Raw genomic sequence first — 18945 nt, 5'->3', positions numbered from 1 at the left:
GTAGGTTGGAGGTCTGGGGTGGGCTTATGGAGCCACATCCCACTACTGGCAGAGAAACTCCACCCCACACTCCTGGACTGGCTCTGCTCTATCTGGAAATCTAGGGAGAGGTCTGTTCTGGCAGAAGGTTTTCCATGGTGAGGGTTCATGTAGTTTGATTGATGACCGGTTATTTTCCTGATCTAAAAGTCTTTCAGTTGTCATGCCTGTAGAACCCTTTCAGTCACCTCAGGGAGCAAACAGCCCGAAGTCTGTCTGAGGCGTTGCTAGATGAATGTTTGGAGGTCATGGTGCTGCTGACCATGACAGTAGCTGGAGCACCTTCTCAGGCTTGGTTATCACTGTATTTATTGTTTCAGGCTTGACTGAGGCTACCCAGTATTTGGATGTGTGTGTATGTGTGTGTGGTGTGGGGGGTGTGGGTGGGTGTGGGTGGATGGATGAGGGGGGCGATATATGTGTATATATATTTACGGATATGTGTCTGTAGATAGATGGCTATATATGTGTATATATACTTTTGGATGTGTGTGTGTGTGTTGTACACAGATCCAACCAGGTGTATACAGTGACCAAGTTGGGCTCTTGGTGCCAGTGAGCAACCGTTTGGAACATTTTTTCTTATAACTTTATGGAGAAGCAAAGTTAGTAGTTTTAAGAAGACCTTGGCCCTTGAGCAAAGTTATTGTGTTAGCTTCTTGATGGATGGTGATGTTCCACTCCCATGGGAACGTGAACCTGACTTGAAGAAGGAAGTACAGTTTTAACTGTTCTAAAACTTCACTTGTCTGCTGATTGGCCATCTTTAAGTTTTTGCTGTTTTCAGACATGAGTTTTTCATTCAGACTAACGCTTAGCTGCCCCTTTCCTGCTCTGTCCCCTCTCATGTGGGCATGCACAGCATAAAGAGCAAAAGACAGCAGGGATGCTATTTAATAAGCTAGCCATAAGTATACTGAATGCAACCCCTCTTCAGATTTCCTAGACTCTTCTTGGTTGGTAGAGGCTTAGGAAGCTCCATGGCTGCCTCATGACTGCCCACAGCCAGAAAGTGCCCCAGCCCCTCACGTTCCAGCGAGACTCAGAAGACACCCTGAGTGCTGTGGTGAGAACACCCTCAGTTCAGTGTACCATCATCGCTTGTCTCAGGTCTCTGGTCCCTTAGCCCTCATCACCTCTGCTTACTCTGCTGCCTCAGCCCTTTCGCTCCTTCCCTTCTGGAGTTGCTCATCTAAATGTGTCTCTTCTCGAAGCTCATGCCCCTGTCTCCAGATGTAGGAAGATAGTGTCTGGATCAAGCCCTGCTGAGCTTCCTTGTTTTCTCCTAGACCACTGATCCTCAGCCTCTCCCTGGCTGCCTGCCAAATACTATCTGTCCTAGTGGCTTCTGTCCGTGCAGTCTCGGGGCTGAGTGAAACCTGGACCTTCTTTTCCTAGCGCTGGCTGATCTGATTCAACTTCTGCCTCCCTTGTCCTACTTCCCCATGTATCACGATTGTGTTCACATTAAATGTCACCTCACTGCCCTAAAACGGGGCCCAGAGTCCTCATAAAATGATTTACTACATTAAAGAGAATTAGAGGAGCCTCTGGGGAGGAAAGCACATGAACCACCTCCTTTCCGACGTCCTTCCTGCAAGCCTTCTCTCTGAGCAACATCAGCAGTGCTCTGTGGATAGCTGGAAGCTGAGCTCAGTTATCCTTCAAGGACAGATTACAGGAGGATGTCATTGTCATTTACACGAGAGGTTAAAGCGTAATGACAGAAATTCCTGAGAGGCACTTTATCCAGAGAGGAGAAATCTGGGAATTTAAGGGTTGCTTTCAGATGTCCTGGATGGGCAAAGTAGCTTAACATAGCAGTTGGATGAATACATGACAGGAATCAGACTGGAAAGACAGGACCGTTCTTAACCAATAGTCCTCAGGGAATCAGCACTCTCATCTGCCTTTTGCCACTAGTTTTGCCACATGTTTCCAGGGTTGGCAGGATGCTCTTGGCTATGTGCTCGGGAGTAACCTAAAAGAGCATTGGAGTCTATACTAACTCGAATATCTTCAGGCTCTAACCTGACTCTGGGCACATGTCAGTCAGGAGAGACACACAGGGCTGCCCTCATCCTCAGATATCTTGTTATGGTGCCCCTGCAGTTGGAGGCCCTAAGAGGTACATTCAGACAAGGGGTATGAGCAGATGCCATGCTGCAAGCAGAGAAGCAAGTGACCAGTGACCGCTACAACCTGACAGAGGACAGTGTGCCTGCTTTGTCTTTGCTGCCTTTGAAAAGAAGCTGATTTTCCTTTCATTGTCTTTCACCTGCTTGGTAGTTACACAAGATCCACCTCCTTCTAAGAGACAGCAGGGCGTTTGCAGTGGGCAGGGCAGGCTTTCCTTACAGCAGACACTTACTGAATTATCACCTTGCGCTGGGGGTCTGTATTTCTCCAGGGGGGACATTTCAGGTCGAAGTCTGATAGCACAACGTGATCCCAAGATAGCACCTGAGCAGGGAAATTGACCTATGGCCCTTGCCTCTTACTCTCTCCTGAATTCAAGCATGAAGTCATTCTTGAGGTATTTAAATGTTCTCATCTGAGAGCTGTTACATGTCATCAAACCATAAAAGCACAGGTCTTTTTGGGACTCTGTATCCGTGAGGGCATGGGGTGAAAGCAATGTACATTATAGCTATTTGAGGTCACCAGACAGTGTCCTGCAGAACTCCCGAGGACACAGCACTCCAAGTATGCTGGCTGCTATGAAATCAAACATGTTCTTAGTAATATCAGTCTACATTTACTAAGGAGCAAATTGCACCTTGAGGAAGGGTGTTATTTTGTAAGTGGAAATTCATTTAGTTCTCTGGCCCAAGCCCTGACAGCACCATCCAGGGGCTTTGCTTGTCCTGCATATGTCACCTTCAGGAGCAAGTGTGTAGACGAAATGTAATCATGCAACAGGTGTGTAGCGCTTCATTTCCCTGTGCAGCCTTGATGTTCAACTCCCAGCACAAGACGGCTCAGCCTTGTGACTTTGCTGCCCTTTTTGATATTGTTTCTCTAGGAGTAAGATTTCCAACCATTGACAATCTGGTTATCATACACACTCCAAATCCTACAGCTTTGCTGGAACTTTCTATTTCTGGATTGTAGGGCAGTCAAAAATTTGTCTTGTATATCATCCCTTTTGGCAGGTATTAAGAAGATAGACTAAGAACATTTAAAAGGTGGTTGAGTCATAAGGACTCTGCACTAATTAGAGTATCAGTGATGGAGGAGGGTCATCTGTCTATGTGTTACTTTCATTGGTTAATAAAGAAACTGCCTTGGCCCTTTGATAGGACAGAAAATTAGGTAGGTGGAGTAAACAGAACAGGATGCTGGGTAGAAGACAATGAGGCAGCCACCATGGGGTCAGTCACCATGATTCTCTGACCTGAGACTGACGTAGGCTAGAATCCTTCCTGGTAAGCCACCACCTAGTGGTACTGCACAGATTACTTAATATGGGTTAAAGCAAGATGTGAGAATTAGCCAATAAGAGGCTAGAACTAATGGGCCAAGCAGTGTTTAAAAGAATACAATTTGTGTGTTGTTATTTCCGGGGCTAAGCTAGCCATGCGGGAGCCAGGCAGTATGAAAAGCAGGCCTGCTCTCCTCATCACTACAGATCAGTTCATGGATTAATAAATTGATAGGTTAGGAGGTTTATGCTTTATATGATTTTGGGTCTGTTGGGAAAAGCAGTTAGACTGTCTCAGTGGCTTGTATGCAGTTATGGGAGTTTGTGACACCCACATCATTGAGATAAGCCCCATCCCTGGATCAGCAGATCTCCAAAATCATGAGTTCTACAGACCTTTCTGGTGGAAGGAGATGTCTCTGTATGAAAAGCACCTCTATCACAAGCATGAGAGAACCTGAGTTAGATGCTTAGAACCCACATTAAAGCCAAGCTGGGTGTAGTGGCATTTGCTTATAATCCCAGCCCTGCAGAGACACAGACAAGTACATCTTTGGTGCTCCCTCCATCAAGCTAGACTACTTGGTAAGTCCCAGGGCATTGAGACCCTATCTACAAAGAAGGTGGATAGAACCTGAGGAATGTCAGCTGAAGTTGTCCTCTGGTCTCCAACATAGAAGCACAAGTACATATATGCACACATATACACAGAATAAAAAATAAAAATACAAAAGCTTTTCTTTATTAGTTACTACTCTGTAGCACTGAGTGAAGACCATGATAAATGTACTACAGCAATAACCTGAGTATAATGATCATGATTTCACAGGTGCATGCATCAGAGTGTGCACCCAACTTACTGGACTTGACATGTCCTCAGTAACTTTGCTTCATACCCCATTCTGGTCACTATGAAGGATCCCATGATCCTCTTTTACAAAGATATAAATGTGGATCTATTTTTTAAAAATATATAGTTCCATTGTACCTGAATTACACTCAAATATAAAAGTTCCATCTTTCACTTGTAGCTACTATAGCATTATATACTTATATAGGTATCTTTTCTTGTAATCCTATTGGATGAAGGTAGCATTTTCAATTTATTCTTCATTCATCATTCTTGAGCTCACTCCAACTCTCTCCTTTGAAGTGGTGTTTATCTGAGAATATTGCATGCTTTGAAATCAGAGATTTATCTGTGTTCTGAAAATGCTGAGATACAGGATGGCTCAGTGCCTCCAAGTTGGGTTTTCTCAGCTATGGTCAGTGTGGTGACATGAGGGCCTGCTAGTTGGGGTTTCTGTCCTGCCCAATTCCCACAGTCTTTAGGTACCAAAGAAAATCACACAGAGAGTCTACATTAATGATAAACTGATTGGCCCATTAGCTCAGGCTTCGTATTAGCTCTTATAACTTATATTAACCCATTATTCTAGTATATGTTAGCCACATGGCTCAGTACCTCTTTCAGAGGGGCAGGTCACATCTTTCATAATCTGGGCAGGACTGCAGAAAGAGCTTCCTTCTTCTCAGAATACTCCTGTACTCCTTGCCCCACCTCTACTTCCTGTCTGGTTTTCTTGCCTATACTTCCTGCCTGGCTATCAGCCAATCAGTGTTTATTTAAAATATGATTGACAGAATACAGAATTGTCCCACACCAGTGATTTGAATGACAATGTCCCTCATGGGCTTGGGTGGGAAATTCTTGGTCCCCAATTGGTAGTGCTGTTTGTGTATGTGTAGGGGGTGGGGGCCTTGCTAGAAAGTATGTACTGGGAGCAGATTTTTGAGGGTTCCATGCTACCCGTCATTCCCAGTTCCCTCTCTCGACCTCCTGATTAAAGTTTAAGAGGTGATTTCACAACTCTTTTCCAGGCATCATGCTTGTCACCAATATGCTATCACAATGGATTCTAACCCTCTAGAGCCATAAACCCCAATAAATTCTTCTATCAGCTGCCCTCTCATTCTGTGTTATCGCAGCAATAGACAGCTGATGTACCCAACAAGAGGATCCATCTGTTGTGTCTTATGATCCTCTCTCTTCATGATACACACGCTCAGGGGCATCTCTTGTCCTTCATGCTAAGTCAACACATTCTGCTTTGCTCTGTTCCTCGGTCCTTGCTTCAAGAGCACTGTTCTCCATTTGTAATGCCACTGACAGAGTCAGAATAGAGTTCTGCATTTCCCATAGCCACAATGTTCTTTTCGTTGAAGCCATTTGAGTTCCCCTCGCACATGATGGTATCCTGTGATAGCAGACAAGCGCATATACTATCTGTGCTAAGTTCAAAGCATCATCAAGAGGCATATAACATAGACATGAAGACAGGAAGAGGTAAATGGGCCAGTTTTTAAGTCAACAAGCACAGCATCCATTCTGAAGCCCACATTCTTAGGAAGAAAGGCAAAATAGGGAGGACATGTTTGTGCCTGTGCCCCTTTGCCACTGGTTGACCCTGTGACCTTCAGCTATGTCCTAGATCAGGATGTGTGTGGTGCGATTTATCCGTCAATCAGCACTGCTGAGCAATGTCTAAGAACCTTTTCCTCTGGTGTATGCCTCTTGTCCACTCCAAACTGAATTTCAGTAGTCCATGTCACCATCTGTGAGCCAGAGTCCCTGCAGAGCCATTGAACATCCTTCCATGAGGCTCTCTTCCAAGATCAAAGCCAGACCTGCAGAGTGTGTCCTCTGATAAGACCTCTCTGCCATGATACCACTCGGTAGTCCGTCCTGCCCTGCGTTCCAGCAGGTTAGACTCATCACATTTTATGTTTATCAGTCTTCCCTGTTTGCTCAGGACCCTGTTATACTCCCTGACAACTTGCCAATACTTGGGGACATCACACGCTGCTTCCCTACTCCAGATGCCTAGCAGCTGAGGTCAGTCTAGGGTAATGTCGTTGTAAGGGGCCTCAGTGGTTAAATGCAAAATATATTATGATGTGAGGTGATAAAAACTCCTTCTTAGTGTTCTTGGCACAATCAGCCTCTCTGAATAGTATCCAAAAAGCTGTTGGAGCATAGATTGGGTTAGAGCTGGCATGACATTTCTCTAAAGTCCATCATAGCTTAATTTAATTAGATTACTAGTGGTACTGTTTTTATTTCTGCAACTTAATTTATCTCATGGTTTAATCCAACCCTTCAATTAACATTCCCATCTCCAGAAGAGCTTGCCAAATTAACTTTTATTAATTGCTTCTGCCCTCCATGTTTTAGCTTTCGCATTCTGGTGGATGGTGTGGGAAGGGATGGCCACTGACCTGGTAGTATGTCAAGTCCAGATGGTTTTCCAGAGCACAATCTCAGGGTAACCAGCATCCTGTTTTCTTTGTCACTATAATTCCAAATTTTCAAGGGACTCTCTCACAAAGCAGGTACCCCCAAAACTTACAAAGCAACCAAAAAAGCGGTTACATTTTCTTTTGTAATAAATTCCAAGCTGTGATATTTTGTAGTTTGTATGTGCATCTTTTTTTAAAAAAAATAATATGCTGTGTATTCTCTGAATGAAGCAAAAAAATGGTTTACTTTTCAATGTTTACTTACAGCAATATTTTTTACAAAATGTGTAGAATATTATCTCAGATTACTCTAGCTTGGGTCAACCAGTGACCTTTATTATTGATGTTGTCCTTCCTTGTTCCCTTCCTCCCGAGCCTGTTCACCAGGCTTCTCTTCTTTCTCAGAGTCAGGGGCTTCAGATATGGATGGGCTTGGAAAAGCTACAAAAGTCACGCCTTCCAGTAGACACCCACACTGCGCCACACCCAAATTATTGGGATCCACAGACACAGGTCATAGAAATCTCACTTGGGATGAGAGAACATTGAAGCCACCATGAGCCTTTCCTACTGAGGATACCAGGGAGAGTCCATGGCCTCTGATTTCCAATTCTTCATCTACAAACAAGCTTCTGTTCTCCACATGTGTAGAACATGGAGAATATTTTAAATTGTGAAAATTTTCTCACGTTTTATTTTGTACGATGGCTGGTTAGCATGAATAGCGTACTTCCAGGAAGTGCAGGCTTCTGCTGAGGAGTCAGCAGCAAGAGAAGGTGGCGATCAGCAATGTACCTTATTCTCATAGGGCGTGCTGCTTATGATCCATTCATAGCAATGTTTATCAACAGAGCAGTGTTGGAGAACTCAGCTCTGTGAGGCTCAGGCTGCAGTATCCACAATGCCTATGGTCTTAGGCAGTGGGACGGGAACAAGCAGCTCTTGGCTGAGTGATCAGTGTGGGATGGAAAATAGAAGCAATAAAATACTCTTGGTCTGGAAGCTAAATGAGAACACTATTAATATCACCGTCCTCACAGACATTACTTGGGATACTCAAAAGAAGGCCCAAGGTCACTGTGAGTAAAACCATACATATACTCATAGTACCAGTCTGTTGTTCTGAGCCTCAAAGGCCAAGCTGAAACATCTGTGAAGTGAAGAAAAGGCCCTGTGACATTTCCACTGGACAAAGAAAAGCAGCAGTGTTATCTTCTTTGCTGGGATTTTATAGCAGTTAACTCCATGGTGTGTGTGTGTGGGGGGGGGGGGGATGGTCTTAGCAGGAGTTTCCTTTCCGTAGCCCTGGATTAAACTCACTCAGTAGTCAGGCATCACCATGAGCTGTAGAACCTTGTAGAAGGACACCAGCCTTCACTATGCAACAGCTAAACAACTTTGACCAAATTTAGAATGATGCCTTTGCTTTGGTTTCCTTGTCTACAATATGGCACCAAGAGAATTAATCCCCGAGGGTCATTTCACTGTTGGTCAATGATTATCATGTAAAAATCCTCAGCCAGTTCCTGGAGTGTGTAGATGGATGGTATTTAAGCTCACAGCAAGGCGCGGAGTCCCCCTGCCTCGGTGTTTGCACTGAAGTTGCACACCTTGTTTTGTTGCTAAGGTAGGCAAGAAAAATACTGGATTGCACAACTGCAATAACTTAAAGCAGGGCACAGCCTGATGGCAACAGCTTTTCTAGTCTTATGAAAACGTCTTTGGAGTTTTTTACGGAGTTGGTATCGAGTTCATCAGTAATTTTGAGTGGTATTGACACCTCAACATTAAATCTCCTGATGTGGGAACACAAGATCACTTTTGAAATTTTAAGTTTAAGATTCTTTTAATTCCTTGGTTAAATATTTAAATGTTTTATTCATTGGTTAGTATCTTGTTACTTAGTTGACTATTCTACTATCTATTTTATCCTCTGTGATATAAGTGAGATTATTTCCTTAACACCGTTCTTGGGCTGTTCATGATCGGCATGTAGAAGCATAATTTGCTTTTGTCACTAATTTTCTGTGCTCAAATACTTTTCAGTTCTGTTCAATTTTTAAGACTTTCTTTACATAAGCTCATGTAATTTGTGAGCAAGGATCATTTTACAGGTTTTTTTTCTATTTACAGCTTGATGCCTTTTGTTTCTTTAGAGACAAAACCTTCAGTCTTTCTCACTGACGTTAGCAGTGGGATTTCACATGCATGGGGTTGTTTCATTGTGCTTCTCTCAGTGATTTCTATGCTTTAATCATGGAATAGTGTTGGATTTTGCCAAGACCTTTCTTATATCAGTCAAAATGAAAAAAATTTCCTCCTTTCCTTTTATATAAAGTGCAGTGCATTGATTGATTTTCTGGTGTCAAGTTATCTTTTCTTTACATAGATAAATACTACTTGTCATAGCATACAGTGCCTTTAATGCACTGTTGAGTTCTGGTTGTTCGTGTTTTGCATTTTGTGGTGAACTTGGTCAGTATCCTTCAGAAATACTGATCTTTACTTTTCTTTTCCTGGGGGGTCTCTTTGGCTTTGGCACTAAGAGATGTAGATCTTAGAGAACAGTTTGAAAACATCAAATTTTAAGTTTTTAAGAGATCTGTTCATAGAGATTTCTGTCCTGCCTGGTCCTGCAGCTATTCAGTCCAAAAGAAAGACACAAAGGTCTGTATTAATTATAAACTGATTGGCCTATTAGCTCAGGCTTTCTTTTTAAGTAATTCTTACATCTTACATTAACCCATAAATCCTGTCTGTGTTAGTCATGTGGCTTGATACCTTTATCAGTGAGTCATTCTCATCTTGCTCCCTCTGCATCTGAGTGACGACTGCAGCCTGAGCCTTTCCTCTTCCCAGAATTCTCCTGTTCTGGCCACCCTGCCTATACTTCCTGCCTGACTTCTGGCCAATCAGCATTTTATTAAACCAATACAAGTGACAAATCCTTTCAGGATACAAGGCCATTGTCCCATAGCAGCGATCTTCATTCTTCCTTAGATATTTGGTAGAATTTACCAGTAGAATATGTGATCTGTTGTTTTTCTTTGGATTTGGGGTATTGATTGTTGCTCAGCACCTTAGCAAGTAAATAAATGTTCCCACTTGCTACATCATAATGATTCAGCCTTAGCAGATTGTGTGTCTCATAGGACACATCAATTTCATATAATTTATCTAATTTATTTGTGCAAAATTATTTAAAGTTTTCTTCCAGTATTTTTTCTGCAAAATCAGAGCTATGTGCCCTGTTTGATTTTTGACTTGGGCTATGTGAGTTTTTTTTTTTAATATTTCATCAATATAGCTAAAATTTGGAGTTTCTAAAAGTCTTTTTTTAAGGTCACATGTTGAGTCTGTAAATGTTCTATGTTGTTTTACTATTTTCTCCTTTATCTTATATTCCTTGTTTGCTATTGATTGCCTTCTCCCCTCTTCTAGAACTTGATTCCATGCTTTCCTTCGTTTTCTAGTCCATCCAAGCTAATATTATGTTGCAATATGTATTTTTTTTTACTTTCACATTCGTCACTGTAAACCTCCCGTTTAGCACCGTGTTCCCTGATGTCTGATAACAGCATACAGTGGGCCACATTGCAGCCTCATAAGGGTGTGAACTCTTTAGGCTGCAGCTCTTATCTCTGGTGCAGGAAGCAGCATGATTAGGAGCCTGCTGCAGGAGGAGAATGGGCATTTCCTTGAACTGTGGGCAAGCTGTGCACCTTTCGATGTGATTCAGGTACCTACTTCCTAGGCTGCTTGTGCAGAATTAAGTGTCATTCTACCATGATAGCAGGAAGCGGGGTTAAGGGAGTGCAGGCTTGGTCTCTGCTCACACAGAGACGTGCTTCTCTTGCAGCTGCTTTTCGAGCTCTCCCCTGCCCTGGTGTCTCTAAACAGCCCAGCTTCCTGCTCTTCTCAATGAAAAGAATTGCTGCCTCAGCTTCAGCTCCTTTGCTGTTTATCAGCCGCCACTTAAACATTCTGCCATGTTCTCTATGATATTTCAAAAGCTAATATTCATGCCTTTGTTTATTTAATGGTACCAGAGTGTGAATATTTTTTAATATGTGAAAATGAGCCCAAATGTGCTATTTAAAACTACATTTTAGCACAGTCTGATTTAGTTTGCTACCCACCACCGTACAAAGAGCTATTTTAATCTTAATTATCTTGATTTTCCTGCTACTACCACGTATGTAATTTTCTGGAGTGGCGTTCAGAGATGAAAGCAAAGGTAGGTATTCAGAAGCTTTCTAATTGTGCCTTCCCAGGGTCTTTAAGTCTTGATTAGCAAAAAGCACTCTGTGCCAAGAAAAGCTAGCAGTTAAAGCCTGCAGTTCTGCACAGTGGGCATCGTAAGATCTGCAGTTTGGTTTCTCCATGCTGTGCTGTCTGTGGAAAACACCCATTCACTGGGTCCTCACAGCCTTAGCAATTGATGTGCACTTAGTAAGGAGGACCATGCCAGCTCCAAATCCAGGCTCTTGTGTTTTTTTATGAGGACAGGGTCTGCCCTATCACACTGAGAGTGGCAGGGTCTCTGTAAATCCTTCACAGGAGCCAGTAACTGAGAAATGGAAAGGAAAAGGACTCATACACCTCTCAGAGACAGGTGGAAGAGGTTGGGACTGTCCCAGACTATAACTCGGAGGAAAAAAATCATGCCCAGCTCACTGGCTCTGCAGCCCACCATGCACCGAGCTCTAGTGTGTTCTCCTGGGCTCCTGCGTAAGCTCACAGTAGAGAGAATCACTGTGGCCTCTGGGAAGGGAGGAAAGCCATGCCATGTGATTTCTCTTTGTTCCAGACAAAACTGCCTGTAGTACTTAGAACCCTGGGAATTGTCACAGAAAACCAACACTGGAGTTTCAATAACAGTACATTTGTTTTTCAATGCTTTTATTAAATGTTGTATTATGTTGTGACCAAAAACTGAAAATAAAATGTTTGGAAATATTACTATGAAGCTACTACTTCTAAAAAGTCTTGTGGGGCCCCTTTCTGGTTCCACTAAGTGACCTAAAACCCTAGACATTGCACATAATATATAGAGTAGCTTGGATAACAGAAATCATCTATATAATGACTGTTCAGCTATAAACAGAAGAGTCTTATTGGCCTAAGAGTTCGGTGACCACAAACCTGCAGCTCAGTATCTGAGGGTACAGGGAATGTGCCATGCAGGATCTGAGAATCAGTCTTTGTGCAGAGAGTAGTACAGAAGAGGGAATGGCTTTGCCAGACCCAAAATGACAGCTGCTGTTATTATTATTATTATTTTATGAGCTGCAAGGTGAGAGACAATTCAGGCTGTTTTGCAACCCCTGGCTCCAGGGCACATTATGGGTACGGCCTGCTTACCAGAATTCCTTGAGCCACAGGTTTATTGAAGCCTTGCACCTGTTTTATGATTCTGGTTTCAATATGGGGAAATTTCTTGAGCCAGCATTTCTTTTGTTTTTTAACACAAAGTATTTTATTATGACTTTCCCTTGCCTGAGCTCCCAGATCCTCTCCACTTCTTCACTCAGTCAAGTCCATATTCTTCCTTTCTCTCCTTAGGGTACAAACAGGTGCCTAAAAAACTAGATAAAATACAAAGACACCAAAAGAGGACCAAACGAGCAAGTAAACAAGAAAAAGAGACAAAGCCAAAGCTATAAAACACATATAGATGCAGAAAGACACATACAATTGCACACACACACAAATACCATAAACACACAAAACCAGAAACTTGATAAAGCGTTGTGAGACAAATAATGTTCAAAAATGCCATTGAATTCATTTTGTGTTGTCCCTTGACTGCTGAGCATGGGACCTGGCCTTAAGACTGGTTTGTATACCCAGTAAGACTACACTGGAGAAAACTAAGTTTTCATTTGTGAACAGTTATCAATTGGAAATGGCTTCTAAGTTAGGAATGGGTGCTTATGCCCACATCCCCTCTCAGCACTGGCTCCCTCTCGCTTAGACCCGTGTGCTGCCAGTCTCTGTGAGTTTGTTTCTGCATCCGTCCTGCTGTGTTTACAAGGCCTTGTTTCCTTGGTGTACCTCATCCCTTTGGGGTCTTAAAAACTTTTCACTTCCTCTGCCCTAGGATTCTCTGAGCCTTGAAGGGAGGGAATTGATGGAGACACCCCACTTAGGGCTGAGCGTTCCAAGGTCTCCTGCTTTCTGCATATCGTCCAGCTATGGGCCTCTATATTAGCAGATCACATCTACTAAAGGAGGAAGCTTCTCTGACTACGGCTAAGTGAGACACTGACTTTGTCTTTCTACTTTGAGTCAGAATTTCTACCTTTGTCAGCCAAGTCCAAACATCCCTCCTCAGTGGGTTCACGGCAGCCAAGTACATGGCCAGGATATCTTCCTTCATCCAGGGGAAACAAGGCAAGCCAAGAGGGGAAACTGGGTATCTAGCATATTTGACATACCCTCCCCTACTGAAACAATGTCAAGAAAATTGTTTAAAATGGAATGTTTGCCTAAGATCAGAAATCTCATAATACAAAACTCCCCAGATTGCGAAAGAAAACCACCTGTCATGCCAAAAACCAGGAAAATCTTAGAGACTGCCAGACAGTCCTCAGGTGCCAACATTGAAACTCAGAAATGTTAAACTTATTTGGGAATGATTTAAGGGCAGCTGCAGTTTTAAAATACATGATTCAAAAGGCAAGTATGAATATATTCTAACAAGTGGAAATATCGTAAGTACAGACAAAGAGATCTAATATAACAGGATAAAAATAAAGAAAATGAAAAAGTAGATGTGAAAACTATTGTGACCAAATTAAAAGCTCAGCCATGGAGGTAAAATAAGGGCAGAGGAAGGAGCTGTGGTCAAATCCGTGACAACAAAAATTGTCTCTGTGAGTAATGGAGAGAACACAGATTGGAGGGACAGCAGACTCAAACCACAGATTGAAGTGTAGTGTCCAGAACGGGAGTCCCAAGAGGAGAAAGGAGGGAAGACAAATATACCCAAAGAAATTATGGCTCAAACTTTCAAAGCTCAAAGCATGTGCATCTGAGAAATGAATAAACCACAAACAAATGTCCCAGGAAGCCATCCCAAGACTTCTCATGGTTCTCACGGCTCGGAAAACCTAATTTAAAAAAGTCTTGAAATCAGTCAGAGAGGAAGAATAGAAGCTTACAGAGCAAAATAATTCAGATTAGATGAGATCTCTCATGAACACTGATGCCAGAAGGAAGGCATTAGCTTACGGAATCCCACGGCCATTGAAAATACCTTTCAGGAATGAAAAATGTCTTTCAAACCATTTCCTAATTAAGAGGGATTAAGATAAATTGTCTTTGGCAGACATACCTAGAAGGAATAGATGGAGACTTTTATCTAAACAAAAAGTAAATGACAGAAGCAGGAACCCAGAAGTTTCTGGAAAAGGGGAAGAGAGGGGGTAGGAGATTGTCATATTTCATGGTTGAAGCAAAAACTATACCATTGTCCAATATGAATCCAAATGTACATAGAGAAAATGCTTAAACCAAGGGAGCAATAATGAGGAGGAAAAGCCATGGGGAAACAGGTGAGGCTTCTGTTCTTCTCTAGGGTGAGCACAGCCACAACAAAACACAAAACCCTTCAGACAAATACAAAATGCTAACATTTCCCCCAAGTAATATGACATTAAGAGGACAAAAAGAAAATAGAAGGTAATGACATCACAAATCCTACCCATTGGAAGCTGTGTGAATATACCACTGATAAATGAGTTACCCAGAGAGCAAGTACCATACAGTGTCTACTGAAAGGCTACCTCAAATATCACCACACAGTGTGAAGAGAAAAGACAGAAGAGGCTGCACCATATGGCTCAGGTCAAAGAAATGCGAGGGTAGTTGTTGTCAAATCTAGTAGACTTCAAAAAAGAGAAAGCTACAACAGGAGGGATTGTGGGAGAATGAGCAGCCAACTCCCTGGCCAAGGAGACTTGGCCAAATGCATGTGTTCACCAGACATAGAACTGCAAGATATGCATGGTAAAAGCTGACGGAGCCAAGGGAAACGAACCAACAGCAATGTGTGAGAAGCGTTTACGGAGCGCTCCACTGAACAGTAGCTTCCTGGAGATTATCTTCAAGGCCTGTGGGGCATATGCCAAAGTAAGCCATACCAAGACTATGAAACAACCACCACACACTGATAAGAACTGAAGCCATTCCAAAGATGTTCTCCAGCCAAACTGGAAACAGTCATCAACAACTGAAAGATAATGGGAACATACTTAAATACTTGAAGGCGGCAATTTCTAAGCCATCCATGTGTCAAAGAAGCATTAAGGCAAATCACAAAGCTGACTCTCTGTAAATATCTTTAGCTTTGACAAGCCAGCAAAAAGACTCACAAGAGAGAAAGAGGAAAGGACGTAAATAGCCCAGCACGAGGAAAGACAGAGACTCTGCATTCATTGAGTAGATGGCAGAAATCAAGGGGAACTCCATCAAGGTGAGGCAGATCGTCTCCCACAAGAAAGGGATATTTGGTGCAAAGGCTTCCACCTGAGATTTCTACCAAATATTTAGAAAAAAAATGAAAACGCTTTCCCATAATCAAGGGGAGAAGGAAGGAAAGAGGGATAGGGAGACAGATAAGACATGCACACATGTGTGAGCACACTTGCACACACGAGGAAGTGGAAGGCACAAAGACACTGTATGTCACATTCCTTATGAACACAAACACTCCAAGGTGGATGTGATCAGAACTGTTCCTCGCTTTTCATTATTGGAGTCCTGGACCTCTTCAAGTTGCTTGTATTGATGTCTTCATCACCATAATCATCATCATCACCACCACCACCATCCTCATCATCACCACCATCATCATTTTTATTATCACAGGGTCTGACTATGTAGGCCAGGTTAACCTTTCTGCCTCAGCCTCCTGAAATCTGGCAAGCACTAAACCCAACTGACTATTCATTGTTTTAACATAATTTCCTCCATGGACTGGAGCAACTGCTCTGGGGTTAACTCTGCACCATCTCTAAGCAACAAGGCTCTTTATCCAGAACAAAGTTGAGAAGGCGTTTTATGATCATTAGTATTCTCGTTTGGTTTTGTCTTAGGTTGTTGGGTTTTTTTTTAACTCCCCAGGTGATTCTGTGCTTGAGGTTTTTGATATTTTTCTTAAACATTGGTTGCTCTTTTTTTGACCGCCTTTGCTTTTGTTCTGAAGCTGACCTTCACAGCCATGTATTCTGAGCTATTATTAAGCCTTCTCTGACATTTCCATATAATATTTTCTAAAACGCTCTGGAAATTTGTTCTGAACGCTGGGCAGTTGTTGTAGGAGGCGTTTAGTACTTCTTTCCTGAGCATAGTGATTTATTCACAGAGCGTTGTTAGGTGTCTAATGCCACGGTCAACCACTAAGCATTGTTTTGTGGGTCATTGTATGACATGCTTCAGATAGAGTCTCTCAAGAAAAGACATATCTTACTCCTCCGCGGTGTTCTGTGTGTAACTTTTATCCATGCTTTCACCAGTAGATCTAGAAGTGATTAAGAAAGTCATTCTTATAGCCTCCGTATCTTCAGCAATTTCAAGAATGTGCCATAATAAGTTCCCCTGTCATTTGCACTGAAATGTTTAAATGGTTGATTTTGTTTTGAAATGTAAGCAGTCCATGAGGATGGGTGCTTCTAACATGGTCATGTTTGTGACAAGTCCTATGATACCCTTGTCCCACTGAATGGACCATGAGGCAGTCTCTTCTCAGAGAATTGGGAAACAGGCATCAACTTGAGGGTTTTTCCCACCAACATATTAAGGAAAATAAGGAGCAAACATCCAGTGCAATGGGGGGTACTGATAGTTCACACACACATGCACACACACACACAAACACACACACACACACACACACACACACCACATGCCAGAGTCTGAAGATTTGAATGGGAAGACTCTGCTGCAAGATTTTGCAGGGTTCAGCCTCTGCCCAAACTTTCTACTCCTGTCTCCTGTCCCAGCTGTGTCTCTGAGCACATGAGTATCTAACACACTGCAGCAGTGCTCTCCTGCACACCAAAGACCAGACACTCCCCACCGGGGTTCACAGTTCTGCCGCTTTCATGATGTCAGAGACCGAGGCTCCAAGAATACAATAATCTCCTAGAAATTGTTGCTCATAGTTTATCATCACTACATTTAAATTCCAGAAATTAGTGATTCCCACACAATGAGAGCACCCATTATCATGGATTTGTAAAAGGAATGTGAGCACCTCTTATGGTCTGGGTCAAGTTAGAAAAAGCAAGCGAGGGGAACAGCTCCTGGGGGCAGGGATGGAACTAGCAATTCCCACCAGCATCAAAGCAGTCTGCATAGCATGCAGTGGGCATCTGCTTTGTGCACGGTTTTGGTGAACAGTTCTGGACTCCTGACAATGTTAGGAAGCTGACCAAGGGTTGAGCAAAAGGAAGAGTTGTCAAGTCGTGTTGGACAGGGTCCTCACTTCCTGGGCCTGCTCTCTGTTTTCCTAGGAAAAATAAAGGAGAAAATAGAGCCAAGACGTGGTGACAGTCTCCTCAGAGATCTTCGACACACTTCAGTGATGTTCAAGGCGTTTGTCTAGTTCTAAGAAAAGAATCTAAGATAACAAGAGATAAATGGCAGAACCAGTATCCGTGCAGAGGATGTCCAGGGCACCCTGTGTAGAGTGATAAGCTCCTCCTGACTTCCCTGTGTTGGACATGTGAGTGTGTGTGCACACATGTCAGAGCCAGAAAACCAAGTCCTTGGAGAACAGATGTCTGTTGAAATGTTTTAATGATTCGATTTTGTTTAATTGATGCCTTCAAAGACATCTTTGTCTGTCTGAAAACAGAAAAGCGAGAAAGTGTTCCCTGCAACTCCCAAACCTTCTTTTATCCTACATAATGTGTGTGTTTAGACTTAAAACAGTGTACTTTGGCTAAAGTAGCTAATCTGCCAACTACCTTCCTGTAGTTAAACAGAACTATTGTAGAGCACTTACTCAAAATTAATGTTCTTTTCCAGTCAAAAACATATCTGTGCAGCTGGCAAGGGGAGACTCTGTGCTTCACGGTGGATTTTGCCCTGGGATTCACCTGCTTTGACAGCAAAACAAAGGTAAGATGCAGAGAACCCCTACAGGTACTATACATGTCACGTTGCACTTGCTCAGAGAAATCTGAGAGCAGACGGCTCCCACCAGCTGTGCACAGAGTCAGAGGTCTGCCTATATAACCTGCCTTCCTTCTGGCTAGTTTGAGGTCCCTGGGTGTTCACAATCTCTAGAGCCCAGGTAGAAAACTCCAACAAAATAGTATTTGGCAAATATAAGATTCTCTCTCTCTCTCTCTCTCTCTCTCTCTCTCTCTCTCTCTCTCTCTCTCTCTCTTTCTCTCTCTCTCTCTCTCTCTCTTTCACATACACACACACACACACACACACACACACACACACGTGAGGTGAAAGAAAGAAAGGAAAACACAGGATGGGGTTTCTTGGTCCCTCTGAAGGAAAAAGCAACACTAAAACACAGTAAAAAGAATCCCAACCATTCCTTAGAACCTGAGTACTTTGCTGAGAGTAAGCTCCACACGTTGGTAGAATGTATTCCCAAACGCAGAAGCTGCCCTCGAGTCCAGCCTTATTGATTAAAGCTACCTGTGTGAGCAGAGGAACTCACTGGGTTATTACCGTCCTCATCTTAGGGCTCTCCCAATTACGTCAGCGATAAGAAAATGTTTGCCGGAGTGAAGAGCCAATGTTTCATCGGGTAATATTTATAAAAATCTGCTTCACTAATTAAGAATGAGTGACGCCTAAGAAAGCACACCTAGATGAATGTCCCTGTGAACAGGGGATGCCTGTAGATTTGGTTTAGAGATTTCCCTGGCTTTCCTCAGCAAGAGCAAAGCTTGGCAGCCGGCTGTGTGCAGACTCACAAGGCAGAAGAGTGATGTCTGTGAGAAGATTGAGCAGGATCAAGGGGCCTCAAGCAATGGGACCTGGGGGCTCCTCTGGAGCAGCTTCCTGCGGCTTCTTTTGCAGAACAAAGCAGAAGAGAAGTCTTTATTGTCCATTCAGGCTAGCCGAATCCCTTCAGATTGATGGCTGCCAAACCATACTTAAGAAAATTGGGTTGCTGGGGAGCTTCTGTTTGGTGATGGGCCAGC

At 42.9% G+C, this 18945-nt stretch overlaps 1 protein-coding gene across 4 annotated transcripts in view; it reads left to right on the top strand.

Moving 5' to 3' along the window:
- Sntg2 (syntrophin gamma 2) overlaps positions 1–18945 on the top strand; it is a 199956-nt gene that overhangs the window by 161618 nt on the left and 19393 nt on the right. For all 4 annotated transcript variants that reach the window (XM_075982096.1, XM_075982095.1, XM_075982097.1 and 1 more), the window contains one exon: positions 17801–17893. In XM_075982096.1, the coding sequence (XP_075838211.1) occupies positions 17801–17893 (93 nt within the window). The remainder of the gene's footprint in view (positions 1–17800; positions 17894–18945) is intronic.

This window comes from Microtus pennsylvanicus, chromosome 8 (assembly GCF_037038515.1).
Source record: "Microtus pennsylvanicus isolate mMicPen1 chromosome 8, mMicPen1.hap1, whole genome shotgun sequence".
Lineage (NCBI taxonomy): Eukaryota > Metazoa > Chordata > Mammalia > Rodentia > Cricetidae > Microtus > Microtus pennsylvanicus.
Note: the sequence above shows the minus strand (reverse complement) of the source record. Positions and strands in the feature narration are given on the sequence as shown.